Consider the following 16,147-nt stretch of genomic DNA (forward strand, 5'->3'; position numbering starts at 1 on the left):
TAAGGGGACTGAGACTGTCTCACCCCTGGGCCCGGCAGTCTGGGTGCTGAATGAACGGAACCTTCTTTACTGCTGCACTGCCTGCAGCCGCCTTGTGTCCCCAGGATGTGGTGTGTTCATGCTCTGCCACACCCCTCCACCCTTCACAGGTGACCGACAGGCAGCTAGGCATCTGGATGTTATTTTATTGTTGAGGAGGGGAAGGCAGAGGGCACTGAGCACGCTGCTCAGTTGGAGTGGGTGGCCTGCAAGTCGTAGTGCTCCAGCCCGGCTACCAGCGAGCCAGCCAGCTTGATGGTGGCGACCCAGGGCGGCTCGCTTAGGTGGTTGGTGGGCGTGCTCAGCCTAGGGGAGGGTGGAATCAGCAGGGCCTGCTATGTGGCCAGGCCCTCAGCCCTTTAGGCTTCACTTTCCCTGTCTGTGTAGGGGCCACGTCTGAATATCCCAGAGGCAGTCTAGGGCAGGCCCATCCACTTAAACTTAGCAGGAAAGGGGGCTGATGGTTGGGGTTAGTGTCCCCCACACCTACCCCAGGTCTTAGCTGAGCACCAGGGGTTCAGGGCAGAGGGTCTGTCAGTGACTCAGACAGATCCTGGTGACCAGATGCTGAGATCCAGTGTGGGGGAGGGGGACCTGGAGCATGCACTGTCTCCTGGGATCTGAGGACTCAGCACAGCAACTGGGGCGTCAGTGCCCTCTGGCGGTCAGCGCCTGGGTCCCAGAGTCAGGAGAAGTTGCCAAGGCTGGAGGGAGGGCTCAGCAGTCTGGGGCCAGGCCCGGGGCTTCCTTCAGAGGCCTGCGTTTACATCCATTTGGTTCCAGAAGACATCTCCTCCCCTCCCATTCCTGAACAGCCTGGGACGTGGTCCCTCTTGGTGCCCTCAGGGACAGGGTCAAGGCCCTGAATAGGGTCCGGCCAGCTGGGACCAGCTTCCTTCCCTGGTGGTTCCAGAGAGTAACGAGAGGGCCAAGGGTCAGCTTGGAGGTCTGGATACGGGCCCTGTCAGGGGTCAGTATAGTGTCAGGACTCCTTGGTCCTGAAGGATTGGAGCTCAGGTGCCTTTGAAATGCAGCCAAAGGGAGGGTCAAGAGTCAGCTGGGGTCAGGACACCAAAGGGCTCAGCGGGTCTCTATCCGGGAAGGTCGAGTTCAGGTTTCCTGGGGGTATTCTAGGAAGTCCGCCCCTCCCTACTCCCTGACTTCTCCTCACCAGGCAGACACGTTGCGTGGCAGGCGACGATGGCGCGGTTGGTGGCGACAGTAACACTTGCAGGGACACGAGTTAAGCACCTGGAAGGGCGGCCAGTGGCGCGCGGCGCCCGTGGTGGCCGTCCCCGCCGGAGGAGCCCCGCCGCCACCACTCCCTCCGCCGCTGTCAGTCACAGCAGCTGCAGTCTGTTCGTGAGGGCCGTCTCCAGGCGCGCCGTTCTCACGGGTCGCGCCCCGGGCTGCGCGGGAGCCCTTGTTCCTGCGCGTGCGGGCCTTAGGCGCGGGCGGGGGCGGCGATGGCTCGGCCGTAGTTGGAGTTGGAGCTGGAGCCGGGGACGGGGCCTGGGCCGGAGATGGGGCCTGGGCCGGAGATGGGGCCGGGGCCGAGGCCCGGGCTGGGGCCTGGTCGGCAGCCAGGGCAAGGGGCAGAGCGGGAGCCGGGGCGGGAGCCGGGGCGGGAGCCAGGGCCGACTCCAAGTCGCCTGGGCCTGGGGTGGGCGGGGGCGCCACGGGCAGCGGCGTGGGCTGGAGCACCGGCGGCTGCGGGGTGGGCGGCGGAGCGGGAGGCGGCGTGGGTGGTGCCCTGGGCGGCGGCGGCGGCGGCAACTCCTGCGGGCCGGGAGGCCCGGGGCGCACAGGCTTGCCATTGGTGGGCGCCGGGAAGATAAACATAGGCGGCGCCAGCAGGGCGGGCGAGGGCCTGCGGGGCCCAGGAGCCGGGTGCATCTGCCCCGGCAGAGGCGGCGGGGAGCCCCAGGGACCTGAGAGCGCGGCCCCGCGCCGTCGGGGCGACCCGACGCCCCCGCCTGCTCCATTAAAGCGGAAATGGCGTTCAGGGCCATCGGGAGGGCTCACCCAGTCAAATTTGGGCTTCGAGCCTGGCAAGGTGGTGTAAGGTGGTGGCGGAAGAGTCCCGGCGTGGGTCGCTGGCGCCGAGGGGCGTCCAGAACACCCTTCGCCGTCTCCATCACCGCCCTTTGCTTCCTGAGTCCCCCGAGGGACCTCTCCCGAGGGCCGAGCGGCCCCCGGAGCCAGGCGCCCCTGCTTTAGGACCTCAGCGTAAGAGATGGCGCCCGAGGTGGAGGAGAAGAATCTTCCACCTCCGCCGCCCCCGAGGGAGGCTTTGGTCGCTAAGGAACTCGACGCCGCTGCAGGGGGCAACGGGGGCCCCAACTTGAAGGTGACTTTACACAGCAGGCTGAGGCCAGGCTCCGAGGCCGCAGGCCGGGCCATCTCGCCCTCGCCGGCCTGGGGAAGCGCCCCACCGCAGGCCCCGCCGCCCGCCTGGCCTTCGCCGCCGTGCCCGGGTGTGGCCAGCGCGGGGGCGATTCTGCGCTCCGGGGGCTGGCAATCGGAAGGTGGCGGCGGCAGCGGCTTCCGCGGCTCCATGGGCGGCGGAATCGGGGTTGGGGTCCTCGGGACAGGGTCGGGGTCCTCTTCCATCAGTTGCCGGGGCGGCGGCGGCGGCGGCAGCGGGCGGAGATTCGGAGGGTCGCCCTGGCCGCGGTGGCTCGCCTCCAGCAGACCGCGGATTCGGGGCACCGGTGGGCCCGTGGGTTTTCGCCACTTAGACGGCGCGGGCATCAGGGTCCCCACGGGGGGCGGGGGTGGTGTGGAGACCGCGGCCGCAGCCGCCTCCTGAGAAAGGGGCGTCACTGGCGAGGGCAGTTCTAAGGTCGGGGGCAGGGGTGAGGGTGAGGCCTGGGGCTCCGGGGGAACCAGGAGTCCCGGGGGTGCGGAGCTGCCGGGGAACCAGACGCCCAGCCCGCGAGCCAGGCGCATGGCCGGGGAGGAGGGGGTGACCTCGGGCTCCGCCAGGGACGTCCGGCGGGAGTCGGAGGAGCGGTCCGAGGCCTGCTCTTTTCGGGAGCCCCCGCCTGCGGACGGCTCCGACTGCACGTTCCCCATTTCTGACGGAGGTCGGGGACTGTGGTCAGAAAAACTTCTTCCAGTCAGTCTGCCAGGATTGTGGGGACCCCCACGAGGCTGGCTGTACGTGGTCCTACCCGTCCCCATCGGCCCCGCCCCTGTCCTCCAAGATCCACTCAGGCACTCGTCTCCAGCCTCATTCCTGTTCCCTGACTCTTGACACTCACGCCTTCTTCCCCATGGCCCCATACAGCTGCTGTTCAGCCACTTAGGCCCCATCCTCTTAGTGTACCTGTCCCCCTGGCTGGTCCCTCAGATCACATCCCTACACTTGGGCCACGTCTCCAAATTCCAAGACACACGTCTTGCCTCCTTTCCTGGCAGTCACCCAGGCCACATCATGATGATGGTACTCAGTAGCCTCTACGGCCTACAAGGAGTTCAAGCTTCTCTCCCTCACTTTAACCGGGCTCTTGAGGCCCAGGCCCTGTCCCCGTCCCCGTCCCCTGGTCCCGCCCGGGTCGTCAGGAGTCCAGCCTCGTCAACCATCCCCCCAGTTCTGGCCCCGCCTCCGTCTAACATACCGGGTATTCTTGTCCTGCTAACCCCTCAGTCCTCACCAATAGCCCTCCAATCCCTCTCTCTCTGTCCATCACTTGGGTGAGGTCCAGCCCTCTGGAAAGAGGCAGATCCTCAGGCCTGGCTCCTAAACTTCTTTTCCCCTTCGGATCTGCCCGCAGGCCTCACCGCTCAGGCCCCACCCCTCTACCCAAGCTCCGCCCTGGCTCCGCCTTCGCCCAGACGTTGCCACTCACCGACTGCTGCAGCCCACCTAAGTTCAGACCGCGGCCCCCTGGGCCCAGGGCAGGGCGGGGAACGGCCGTAGCAGAAAATAACCGAAAAGAACGGGGGTGCGGGTGAAGGCAGGTAGGCGAGCCAGCGAGGGCAGACCCCGAGGCCTAGGCCCCGCCCCCTCGAGGCCACGCCCCCGTGAGCCAGCTTGAGCCCGGCCCCCTACGAACCTGGATCTCCCTTTGAAATACTACTCCGTTGTCTTCTTCCCCGCCCCCAGGCCTGTAGCCCTGGGTCCCACCCCTTTCGATCGTTCTCCTTGGCTCCGCCCTTCTGCAATGCTCCGCCCCTCTCCGTTAGTCCCTATCCCGAAGCTCCGCCCATTATGAACACGGCTACGTAGCTCCTCCCTTTTGGCTATTTATTGCGCCCCGCCCCTACGACAATTTACTTCTAAACTTCGCCCTTTTAGGACCCCGCAACATCTTTTCCCAGGACCCTCTCCTGCCTGGGGCCCGCCCAGAAGGCCCATCCACCGCGGGCCCGGCCCCCCGTGACGCACGCGCCCGTCCGCGCCTTCGGCGTCCTCACCCTCTCCTTCCCAGGTCCTCCGACCCCGCCCCCTGGCGATGCTTCCTCCTCGCCCCACCCCTTTTCGAACCCTGCCAGGCACCCAGCCCCTCCCATTGAGAAACCTAAGCGTAGACCCTCGCCTCTTTCGAACCTTGAGACCAGGCCCTGTCCCGGACCCCTTCCCCACATCCTCAAGAGCCAATGGCGCGGATGGATGGGAAAGTAGGGGGTCCTCTCTGGATGCTGAGAAAATGGGGGCTGGGGGGCTGTTCGCTGGAGCCAGTGCCGGGCTCTAGGACCCAGCGGGCAAGTGCGCCCGCCTCGCGCTTACCCCTCCCCCAAGCCGCCCCCTCCCCCCCACCCGTCTTCCAGGTTCCCCCTCCCTCCCCCCTCGCCCCGGCTCCCGGTGCCCGTCTCTAGCGCCGCCGGAGCCAGCGAGGGAGCCGGAGCGAACAGGAGGAGGAGGAGGAGGCCACGTCGCCGCCGCTCGGAGCCCGGCCGGAGCCTCCCAGGCAGGTGCCGAGGGGGGCGAGGGGGCGGGGGCTGACCGACCGCCTGTCACGGTGAGGGGGCGGCCAGGACCGCGCTGCGCCTCCTGCCCACCAGGGCGCCCCCCACACCCTGGCTGGAAGGACAAGGGGGTGGGGGCCCCTAAACTGCGCGGCAGCCATTTGGGGTACCAGTCTCCATTTGGGGGGCCTGGACTTCTTCCGAGGACGCCCCATTCATAAAATTCCGTACTGGACCCCCATCATTGAGGAACTCTGGGGACCACTCCCCCTGGGAAACATGTGTAGGGAGCGTAGGGCACCCAGAAATCCCGGCGTCCCATCCCAGCTAGGCCCTGCGGGGGACCCCTGCCCTCTTTCTCGGCTTCACCTGTTGTCGGCGGAGGCGGGCGGACAAAGGAAGCAGCGTCACGTGACTGCTCATTCACAAAATCCCATCCCATTGAGAAAAGGGGGCTGGGGGCTCTGCGGCCGCCCCTTCCCCTCCCCACCGGCCGGGGAAACCCGGCAGCCTGCGGGTGGGGGAAGGGGCTAGAGCTTGTCCCCTGGGTCCCTAAGGCTGGGACGCCAGGGTCCTTGCGCTAGGTGGTCGCGAGGGGCTGGACGCTGATCCCGATTACTGGGCGGAGGGCTACGTCCCCTGAGCTGGGGGGCGGGGTAAGATGGTTCTGAAGGATGCTGGGGCGGGGAGGGAGAGGAGGAGGGATCAATCCCCCCCACCCCTCGCCAATCTCTCCCCCTTGCCTTCCCTCTGCTGAGGCCTGAGGGAGCAGGTTTGATTTTTGTGAATGAAATGCTCTCTGGATGTGTCTTGGTCGCCCGTTTCTGGCTTCCTCTGCCTCCATCTCCCTTTCGGCCTCTCTCTGGCCATTTCTGATTCTCTCCCTGCTCCTTGCCCATCTCCCGTTGCTGGGTGACTCAGTGAGCTTTGCATCCGGTCTCATTCATAAATCCGGGAAGGGGTGGGGGTAAGGGAGCCTGGGTTTCTCACCCAGCCAGTGGCCTGGGCAGCCGGGTGCGGAGGCAGTGTAGGGAGGACTGGAGCTGAGTTGATGGGCTCTAAGAAAATACATATGCGCAGGCACCCAGCTGTGAGGGGGAACGATGGGTGGGGCTGTGGGTCTGTGCTGAGGGAGAAGAAGGAGACAGGGTTGATAGGGGATGAACAGGAGGGGGAAGGGAAGTGGAAAACCGAGCCTATGGCAGAGGGGACGGGAAGGATGGGGAAATGAAGGAAAGGAGGGTATGGGGAGAAAAGGTAGTTATGGAGAAGGTAGGCATGGGAGAAAGAGATGGCAGGAGGAAGAAAGAAGCCCTGCTAGAAGAAGGTGGGCATGGGGGAGAAGGTGTAGATGGGAGAAGGAGTGGATGGGGAGAAGGTGTAGACGGGGGAGAAGGAGTGGATGGGGAGAAGGAGTGGATGGGGGACAAGGTGTAGATGGGGGAGAAGGTGTGAATGGGGGACAAGGTGTAGATGGGGGAGAAGGTGTGAATGGGGGACAAGGTGTAAATGGGGGAGAAGGAGTGGATGGGGAGAAGGTGTAGACGGGGGAGAAGGAGTGGATGGGGAGAAGGTGTAGACGGGGGAGAAGGAGTGGATGGGGGACAAGGTGTAGACGGGGGAGAAGGAGTAGATGGGGAGAAGGTGTAGATGGGGGAGAAGGTGTAGATGGGGGAGAAGGAGTGGATGGGGAGAAGGTGTAGATGGAGAAGAAGGAGTGGAGGGGGAGAAGGAGTGGATGGGGGAGAAGGAGTGGAGGGGGGAGAAGGTGTAGATGGAGGAGAAGGTGTGGAGGGGGAGAAGGAGTGGAGGGGGGAGAAGGAGTGGAGGGGGGAGAAGGTGTGGAGGGGGGAGAAGGAGTGGAGGGGGGAGAAGGAGTGGAGGGGGGAGAAGGTGTGGATGGGGGAGAAGGTGTGGATGGGGGAGAAGGTGTGGAGGGGGGAGAAGGAGTGGAGGGGGGAGAAGGAGTGGAGGGGGTAGAAGGTGTGGAGGGGGGAGAAGGTGTGGAGGGGGGAGAAGGTGTGGAGGGGGGAGAAGGTGTGGAGGGGGGAGAAGGAGTGGAGGGGGGAGAAGGAGTGGAGGGGGGAGAAGGAGTGGAGGGGGGAGAAGGAGTGGATGTGGGAGAAGGTGTGGAGGGGGGAGAAGGTGTGGACGGGGGAGAAGGTGTGGAGGGGGGAGAAGGTGGGCATCAGGGAGAAGGTATGGATGGGGGAGCAGGTGGGGGTGGAAGGTAGAGGATTGGTGGCCAAGGGTGCCGTGGATCCAGATGTGAGGGATGAAGAGGGGAGGTGACGGTTGGGGGAACAAGGAATAGGCAAGCAGGATTGGAGCTCACTGACCATGTTGTCCCTGTCCCCCCATCTCCTCCAGGTACATGGTTCGGGTCCGAGCCGTGGTGATGGCCCGAGATGACTCCAGTGGGGGCTGGCTGCCTGTGGGGGGCGGGGGCCTCAGCCAGGTGAGCGTATGTCGGGTCCGAGGGGCCAGGCCCGAGGGGGGGACCCGCCAGGGGCACTACGTCATCCACGGGGAGCGCCTCCGGGACCAGAAAGTGAGCCACCCCGGGCGTGGGGATGTGGGGGGCATGGGGACATAGGGAATGGGGCCGGGAGAGCAGAGCTGAGGCCAGGGCATCTCCCAGCCTGGAATCACCCCGGCGTGTGGGAAAGAGTTTGGCAGTGAATATCTGTCCTATGGATAAGGGTTGGGAGTTTGGGGTACCAAGCAGGTCCTGTCCACTGCCATCACCTGCTGGACTGTCACAGCAGCCTCCTCACTGGATTCTTGCCCTGCTTCTGCTCCCTCCCCCAACCTCAGTCTGTTCCAGGGGCCCTGCTAACACCTGACTCAGATCATATCCCTCCTCTGCTCAGAACCCTCCCGTGGCTCCATCTTGCTCAGAAATCCTCACCATGAGGCCCCTGTCTGCCCTGAGTATACAGAGGCATTTGGTGGGGGGCCATCTGGAAGTGTCAGATAGGGTTTACAATGCCACATATGGGTTCGGCAGGAATATTCGGGGCTCTCTGGCACGATTTGGAAGGACAAGGTTGAAGCTTCGGCGGGAATGTAGTAGAAAGATGTGAATTATCTGAAAAGCTTTGGGAGAAGGGTTGCATCTCAAAGTGGGGGTCAGCAGGAACAGTGTGGGGGAGTGGAAACGGTGTGAGGGAATTTTGTGGTGTCGGGCAAGGATATGAGGGAACGGCTAGGTGTGGACCAGCGTCTGAGGGGAAGTCTGTGGGAGTTTGGTAAGAATTTTGGGGGTAGTGTTTTGGGAGATTATTGAGGCATCACAAGGGGATTAATGGTAATCTTTTGAGATGTTCCATAACGTTTGGGGGTGCACTTGACTTGGAAGGGGGGATGTTGGGTTATCAGAAGGGGGTAAGTAATTTTTTGAGAGATCCAATAAGAGTTGGGATTCCCATTGGGAATATCAGAGGGAGGTATTGGAAAATGTAGGGCTCAAGGGGCTTGGGAGAAATGTTGGAGTATCAGAGGTGTGTTCAATAAAATTGAGGAGTGGTATTGGGGTGTTGATCAGGGTTCAGGGGTACCCCTAGGAGAAATGAGGTTCGCGGGATGCTGGGCATATGCAGAGAGGCTGGGGGTTAAGGGGAGGTCACAGGCATGGCTGGATGGGTGTCTGACCTGGCCCCCTCCCGCCCCCCAGACCACCTTGGAGTGTACCCTGAGGCCAGGCCTGGTTTACAACAAGGTGAACCCCATCTTCCATCACTGGAGCCTGGGCGACTGCAAGTTCGGGCTGACGTTTCAGAGTCCTGCAGAGGCTGATGAGTTCCAGAACAGCCTGCTGGCCGCGCTGGCCGCCCTGGGTCGAGGTGAGTGGCATAGGTGGTGGCCAGTGGGGTGCTGGGTGGAGAGGTGAGAGAATCTGGGGCCCCGGGAACTCACTCTCTGCCTCTCTCCCTGCCCCAGGCTCGCTCACCCCCTCCTCTTCCTCCTCCTCCTCCTCCCCTTCCCAGGACACCGCAGAGACCCCCTGCCCTCTGACGGTGAGTCTCCAGGACGCAGGTCTGCTGGGAGGGAGGGGTTCATTTCTGTTCTGCAAACATTCTTGAGCACCTGCTGTGGATCAGGCACCAGGCCACGTGCTGGGGACACAAATTTGGGCCCAAACTATTAGCATCGATCCAATCCCAGTTACTCTAGTTTTTCTGTTCTATCGTGATGGAGCACATTCATCCATTCAGTCAGGGCTGTTTACTGAGCACTGTCCATAGGTAGTGTTTTAGGCACTGGGGATGCATCGGTACAAAACCAAGTCACTTCCTCCTGGAGCCCCTATGCTAGTGTGGAGAGGCAGGCAAAAAGATAAACAATAAAAATGAACAAATATGAAAAGTAAATGGAGGAGCAAATAGTGACAAGTCCATCCTTCTAGTGACTCAGGGTACAAACCCTGGAGTCAGCCTTGACTCATCTCCTTTTTTATGCCCCTCATTTAGTCTGTCAGTAAATATTGGCTCCGTTTTCAAGATGACCAGGATCTGGCTCCACCCTGGTACTGACTACCCTCATCTCCCACTGGACCATCTCACCAGCTTCTCATTGTCCCCTGCCCCCTCCTATGCCCTATTGGCTGCTCCCCACACACAGCCAGAGGGACCCTAGTGACATCGAAGTCAGATCGTGGTCATCTCCCACTCAGAACCCTCCCAGGGCTCCGTCTTACACGGGGTAGCGGACAAAATCCTTACAGTAAGACCCCACACCATCTGGCCCTCTGTTGCTCTCCGTCTTGCTCACTCTGCTCCAGCCACAGTGGCCTCCTCACTGTTACTCCAAAAGGGCAGACACATTCCTGTCACAGGGCCTTTGCACTGGCTGGTCCTTCTGTCTTGGCACACTGTTCCCCAAATTTCTACCTGGCTCATGCCCTTATTTCCTCAGGGTTTTCCACACATATCCCCTTCTCCCTGAGCCCCTCCTTGAGTAGCTCTTTAAAATTGCCATCCCAGTGCTCCTTATACTCTTCTAATTTGTTCCCATCTTCTAGGCTATTTCCCTGATTTGCTTTCCCAGCAGACACTCTTCTTATGTATCAGTTTACTGTCCCTCTCCCTTGCTAGAATGTCAGCTCCAGGAGGGCAAGGCTCTTCTATGGCTTTCCCGCTGCATCTCCAGTGCCTAAGACAGTGTCCAGGATATACCAAGTGTTCAGTAAAGATGTGTTGAATAAATTTATTGACTGAATAAATGTACATAATGTCGGATGCGAGTTGGTACTTGCTGGGAACACTGGGAGTTGCTGAAAACACTTGGAGGAACTAAACTGGGTCCCTGGGCAGAAAGATGGAATGCCAGGATAATGGGAGATACAGGTGGGGCCACAAAAGGTGCGCTGACCGTTCCCTCTGCCTGAGCTCTTGCTCAGGAAAGATGCTGTGCTGGCCACACTCCATCTCCCATCCTGACAATGTCCCTTGTGCGCCTGGCACGTGGTGGGTGCTTAACGAATGTTTACTGAAAACAGTGAAACGATCCCCGAGTTATGGAAAGGCAACTGAGGGTTCTCGGAAGCTATGTTTCAGCTTATGAAGGGCAGAGCTCGGTTTGGATGGGAAGGAACCCATCTCAGGTGGGTGGAACTGCCCCCATACAGGTGTGGCCGTGGGAATGAGGCAGCAAGGCGGCTGACTGGCCGCGGGAGAGGGGTTCTGAGAAGGGAGAAGGATGGTTTGATGTTCTGTAGGTTGGTGAGCTAAGCCTGGGGTCGAATACTAATAACAATAAGGATAACCACTTCCTGCTCTTCCTGCCCTTTAGAACACTGTTATGCCCAATACAGTGGGTCCTAACCATACCCTATGAATAGACACTACTAGCATCCCCATTTTACAGAAGAGGAAACTGAGGCTCAAAGAGGAGGTCACGCAACCAGTCAGTGGCAGAGCTGCTGCGGAGCCCTTGCTGGACGTGGGAGGGGGTCTGTGTGAGGGGATCGGCTGTGCCGGGTCGGGGCGGGGAGGTCCGGCTCTGAGTTCGCCCGTCTCCCCCAGTCCCACGTGGACAGCGACTCCTCCTCCAGTCACAGCCGCCAGGAGACGCCTCCCCCCACCGCGGCAGCCTCCATCGTCACCGTGGAGTCAGCCTCCGGCTTCGGGCCGGCCACGCCGCCCCAGCGCCGCCGCTCCTCGGCTCAGGTGCGACCTCCGACCCCCAGCGGAAGTCTGGGGGTCCGGGTGAAATGGGGCCAGGCGCTGGGGTCCCGAAGTGGGTGGGAGCTGAGGCCACAGAGGGGCGAGAGACCACACCTGGATTCTGGGGGATGCCTGACCTGACTTCTGGCGGGGCGGGGCGGGGGGTGGGGGAGGAGGAGAGGGGGCGGGGCTTGGGGGCCTCCGAGGGTTGGGACTGTTGGGCGAGGTCTTCCCGCGTCTCCTGCGCTCTTGGAGATTTTAGAAAGTTCTGCAATTCCAGAGGAGTTCGGGGGACGACTTGGCCATTGAATTCGTCAAGTATGTTAGGGGGTTGCTAGGACTCATGGAAGGAGTTCTTTAGACTGCGTAATTCACGGAGTTGGGGGGGAGGGCGGCGTGGTATCCAAGGGGCTAAAAGAGTACCCGGGGACCGGACTCCTGCGTCCTGAAGGAGGAGGTGGCTGGGGTCCAGGACTCCTGGATCTGAGAGTAGAGGGGGCTGGGTGCCGGGACTTCTGGATCTCGAGAGAGGACAGGACTGGGAGCCTGGACCACTGGGTCCTTACGGTGTGGGCTTGGTGTGGCTTCTTCTGTCCGTCTATAGATTTCCTTTGTCCCGGGGAGAGGAGCGGGCTGAGGGCTTGGAGTCTGAGAGGCGGAGGTCGGCACTCAGGATCGGAGGATGAGTGAGGCCTGTGGCTGCGTCTTTGGATTCTCTGGTCTTCTGAGACTGATGGATTGTGGATTGTGGTAGGGTGTGCGGGATCCAACACCCCACTAACTCGTTCTCCTGTCCCTTCGTCCCGCAGAGCTACCCTCCGCTTCTACCGTTCACGGGGATTCCGGAGCCCTCAGAGCCCCTGGCCGGGGCAGGGGGCCCGGGCTGGGGCGGCCGCGGCTATGAAGATTACCGGCGCGCCGGGCCGCCCGCGCCCCTCGCCCTGTCCACCTGCGTCGTGCGCTTCGCCAAGACCGGCCCGTTGCGGGGCGCAGCCCTGGGGCCCCCCGCAGCACTACCCGCCCCTCTCACCGAGGCTGCGCCCCCAGCGCCCCCGGCTCGCCCGCCCCCTGGCCCCAGCCCGGCTCCTGCGCCGGCCAAGGCCTCCCCGGAGGCGGAGGAGGCGGCGCGCTGCGTGCACTGCCGCGCGCTCTTCCGCCGCCGCGCTGATGGCCGTGGAGGCCGCTGCGCCGAGGCCCCGGACCCGGGTCGGCTGCTGGTGCGCCGGCTCAGCTGCCTGTGGTGCGCCGAGAGCTTGCTCTACCACTGCCTGTCGGACGCCGAGGGCGACTTCTCGGACCCGTGCGCCTGCGAGCCAGGCCACCCGCGCCCCGCCGCGCGCTGGGCCGCGCTGGCCGCGCTCTCCCTCGCCGTGCCCTGCCTCTGCTGCTACGCGCCCCTGCGCGCGTGCCACTGGGTCGCGGCGCGATGCGGATGCGCTGGCTGCGGGGGTCGCCACGAGGAGGCGGCGCGGTGAGGACGGCCTGGGGGGTCCCGCAGCCGGACCGAGGGCCTAAAATTGAGGGTCCAGGACCCCGGACTCCATTCGGACCCAAAAACCGGAACTTGGAGCTTGAGTTTGGTCTGAGAGACCCCACACCTGGAACTTGGACCCCAAATCTAGGACTGAGATACCCCAGACTCAGCTTCATTGGGATGTCTGCGCAAGAGGTCCCAGGCATCCTGATTTCTAGCGACCCTGTACGCCCCCCCTCCCGCTCCCATCCCGACCTGACTGAGGAGACTCCAGGCACCCTCAGACTCGGCAGCTCAGGCCGCCGGGCAGCACACGGATCCCTGAGAGACACAGGGCCCTGAACCCTGACTCCCTCTTCAAATAACCAACCCAGACCCGGTCATGCCTGGCGCCATGACCCCTCAGATTACAGCCCCCGAATTAGCCAGGAGTTGTCAATATCTGACCCTGCCTGTATACAGTTACTCCCAGGCCTTGAGACCACAGGATCCAGAATCACCCCAAATGGTCCCTGAGTGCTCGCCTAAAACTTGGGGCACTCATATCTGAGATGTTCTTGTAGCCCCAGGAGCCCTGAGACATCAAACCCTCTTAAGATGCCCTCAGTCCTTGGATATGCTCAATCAGATGTTTTCTGACCACCATTACTTGGGAGACCCATTCCAGAATGCTCCCTCCCTGCCCTGCCAAGACCCAGATGTCAGACTCCCAAGATGCTCTGGGAGTCAGGGGTCAAAGACCTCTGTAGACCCACCCATCCCCAGCCAGTGTTCCCAAGAACTTCGGATCTCATATATAGGACTCTGAGCTGCCTAGTACCCCCAGATGTAGGACTGAAGCCCACCAACACCTCAGGGCCCAAGACACTGGTCCCAAGTCCACAGATAACCCTCTTCCAATCCGCCTTGGACCAGGAATTCAAGCCCCAGCATGTCCTGGAATCTTCAGCTTCTTTGTACCCACAGATTCCCAATCCCCGAAAGGCTGGGAACCCAGCTTGGGACATTCATGGCATCCCAGACCTCTGACCCCTTGGAGCCCAGTCCCTGAGTGACCCCAAGGTGCTTTAGGAGCACTGGATCCATGACCCCAAGGTGCCATTGACCCCCAAATTCAGGGCTCAAGCCTATACAACATTGGAATTGTCCCTGACGCAAGACCTTGGTCCCTCCATGTCAGAGATGGTCAGATCTAAGGTGCCCCAGCACCCCAGCACCTTCAGGTCCCAGATTTCTTTGCACTCAGACCTCTCTAGCCTGATGCTCCCTGAGACCTGCTGTCCCTTGAATGGCAGGCCATCCATGGGCCCCTGAGACCCCAAGGTCCCAGACTCTGGAATTCTTGTCTCAGGGGCTCCAGCCTGAGCCCCCAGCATCCCACAGAATTAGCCTTTTACTCTAGGGGAGGAAAACTCCACCATTTTGAGCTCATATTCCTGGATTCCAGGACTACCAAGAGCTCCCCGACTCCCATCTCTAGGACCCAACCATGGATGATTGATTGTGCAGGCTGTGCACCAAGCAAAGGCATGTGGCCAAGGGGGGGAGTGGGGCTGGAGCTCCCACCGCCCTCTGCTGGCCACGCTGTGGCGTCAGAGGAAAGTGTGCCTTTTCTAAGTTGCACAAAGGCAACTTTTGGGCTAGCTGTGGCTCTGCTGGTGTACACACACATTCACACTCACTCACTCTCTCACCACAGCCTTGTAGACCCTGCCCCAAGCCCCACCTTGAGTCCTAGTCCAAGCTTTTTATGTCCGCTGCCGCCCCCACCCCCATGAACCCCTTCTCTTCCGTCCCAGAGTTGAAGTTGCTTCAGAAAGTTTGAAAGCCTGTTTCAAGGCCCTCTCAGACCCCTCTTCTGGGGAAGGAGATGCCACAGTGTCTTTACCCTGAATGGCATGGGACTTCCAGGGTACCTCAGATCTGATGGCCTGAATGGGGGACCAAGGTCCTGAAGCAAGACAGTCTCACTGTTGTGTGGGCCTGGGACCTGCCCCTGGTCCCGAGCATCTGGAATGTGCACATATCTTTCTTAATTACCCAGACTTGGATGGCCTTGTGGGGGTTCAAGGGATAGGTCAAGGGGGCCAGAGGGATAGATCCTTCTGACGCTTCCTTTAAATTATTAACTATTTATTATATCCGGAACCTGTGACATTCAGCTCTCCCAACCAGACCCTGGGATGGGTGAGAGAAAAGGGGGGTGTCCCTCCCACCCCCACTCTGCCCAGCTCTCATCACTGTCAGACCCACCAGAGCTGAGGGCGGAGGGACTGGGGGCTGGGGCAGCCTGGGTCCCCATCCCTCTCTCTGTGCCTCGGTCTCCTCCCTTCCGTGGTGGGCGGGGGGAAGCTCCATTCTTAACCTACCTCGTTTTGGGGAGGGGTGGGCCGGGGACCAGAGTGCTGTAAGGTGCTGTGGGATCTGCGGATGAAGCTCCGCCTCTCCCAGGTCTCCCAGTCCTGCTCCCTGCTGATACCCACCTCTGATCCATGATTACCCTTCATCACCCCCAAAGCAGGGGTGCATGGAGGGCTGACCCTGGGAGCCAGGAAGACCTCAGACCCTGGAGCCCCCAGGCCCAATTTCCCAGCTGCTTGCCCCTCGGATTGGATGCTTGGCCCCCAGACTTGGGGGAGGCACCCCGATATTTATCTTCCTGATCTTGATTCCAAGCCAGTCTGTGACCTCAATATCTTATCGTCAGTGCAGGCTGAAGTGGCGGGGGAGGATGGGGGCCAAAGACCCAGCCTTGTCATGGGGGAGGGGGGCATGAGCTCCAAGAAATGTCTGTGACAAAGTCTCAGCCTGTCTTCTTTATTCGCATCGATGTGCCCCCATCCGCGCATCTTCCTGAACCGCCGAACCAGCCTCCTCCCCAATTCTCCTTTCTCCTCTGCATCCTTTAATCCCGAGCAGACCCTCCAGCTGAGTTGTATGCATTGAGTCACTCAAAAGCACCTTTATTGAACACCATTATGTGCCAAACCCTGTTCTAGGCACTAGGGATAAAGCAGTGAAGAACAGACAGAAATCCTTTCCCACAAGGAGCTTATGAACCTAACAGTGAAGGGGACAATAAACAAATGACATGTTAGAAATGACCTATACTATATAAAAAAAATAAAGTGGAGATGGGGGTGCAGGCAATTGTAGCCAGAGTGGTCGGGGAGGCCCCCCTGAGGAGCTGAGGGAGCCCTGTGGACGTCTGCAGGAAGAGCATTCAGAGAAAGGGGACAGCCAGTGCAAGACTGTGAGGGAGGGGCATGCCTGGTAAGTCTGGGGGACGGCAAGGGAGCTGCAGGGGAGGAAGCAAGGAGGAGGGTACTTAGGAGATGAGGGCGGGGAGGTGACAGGGCAGATCTGAGGGGCCTTGCTAGCCGTTGCATGGACTTTGGTGTTTGTCCCGGGTGAGAGGGAGCTACAGGAAGTCTCCAAGCATGGGAGGGGTGTGACCTGACTCAGGGGTTCACAGGTTCCCTCTGGCTGCCAGTGGGGAACAGACGCGGGGCTGGGGGGCAGGGAGACAGAGAGGAGGCTGCTGGGATGGTCG

General features: G+C 61.3%; 2 protein-coding genes across 4 annotated transcripts; one reads left to right on the forward strand and one right to left on the reverse strand.

The window, feature by feature from the left end:
• Positions 1-177: 177 nt before the first annotated feature.
• Positions 178-4,033, reverse strand: GGN (gametogenetin). 2 transcript variants are annotated; one of them, XM_044759333.2, is made up of 2 exons: positions 1,211-3,502; positions 178-345 (listed from the first exon to the last, which is right to left on the reverse strand). In XM_044759333.2, the coding sequence occupies exons 1-2, from the start codon at positions 3,355-3,357 to the stop codon at positions 228-230; spliced, it is 2,265 nt and encodes a 754-aa protein (XP_044615268.2). In that variant the 5' UTR covers positions 3,358-3,502; the 3' UTR covers positions 178-227. The 2 variants fall into 2 exon arrangements, with proteins under 2 accessions (XP_044615268.2, XP_070355520.1); XM_070499419.1 differs by lacking the exon at positions 178-345 and adding an exon at positions 3,894-4,033 and having other exon boundaries at positions 1,096-3,136.
• A 789-nt stretch (positions 4,034-4,822) lies between these two features.
• Positions 4,823-15,393, forward strand: SPRED3 (sprouty related EVH1 domain containing 3). 2 transcript variants are annotated; one of them, XM_044759337.2, is made up of 6 exons: positions 4,823-4,955; positions 7,324-7,504; positions 8,630-8,798; positions 8,896-8,972; positions 10,980-11,123; positions 11,930-15,393. In XM_044759337.2, exons 2-6 carry the CDS (start codon positions 7,328-7,330, stop codon positions 12,593-12,595), a joined length of 1,233 nt encoding a protein of 410 aa, XP_044615272.1. In that variant the 5' UTR covers positions 4,823-4,955; positions 7,324-7,327; the 3' UTR covers positions 12,596-15,393. The 2 variants fall into 2 exon arrangements, with proteins under 2 accessions (XP_044615272.1, XP_044615273.1); XM_044759338.2 differs by having other exon boundaries at positions 7,324-7,411.
• The last annotated feature ends 754 nt before the right edge of the window (positions 15,394-16,147 follow it).

The sequence above is a fragment of the Equus asinus genome, chromosome 26 (assembly GCF_041296235.1).
Source record: "Equus asinus isolate D_3611 breed Donkey chromosome 26, EquAss-T2T_v2, whole genome shotgun sequence".
Taxonomy (NCBI): domain Eukaryota; kingdom Metazoa; phylum Chordata; class Mammalia; order Perissodactyla; family Equidae; genus Equus; species Equus asinus.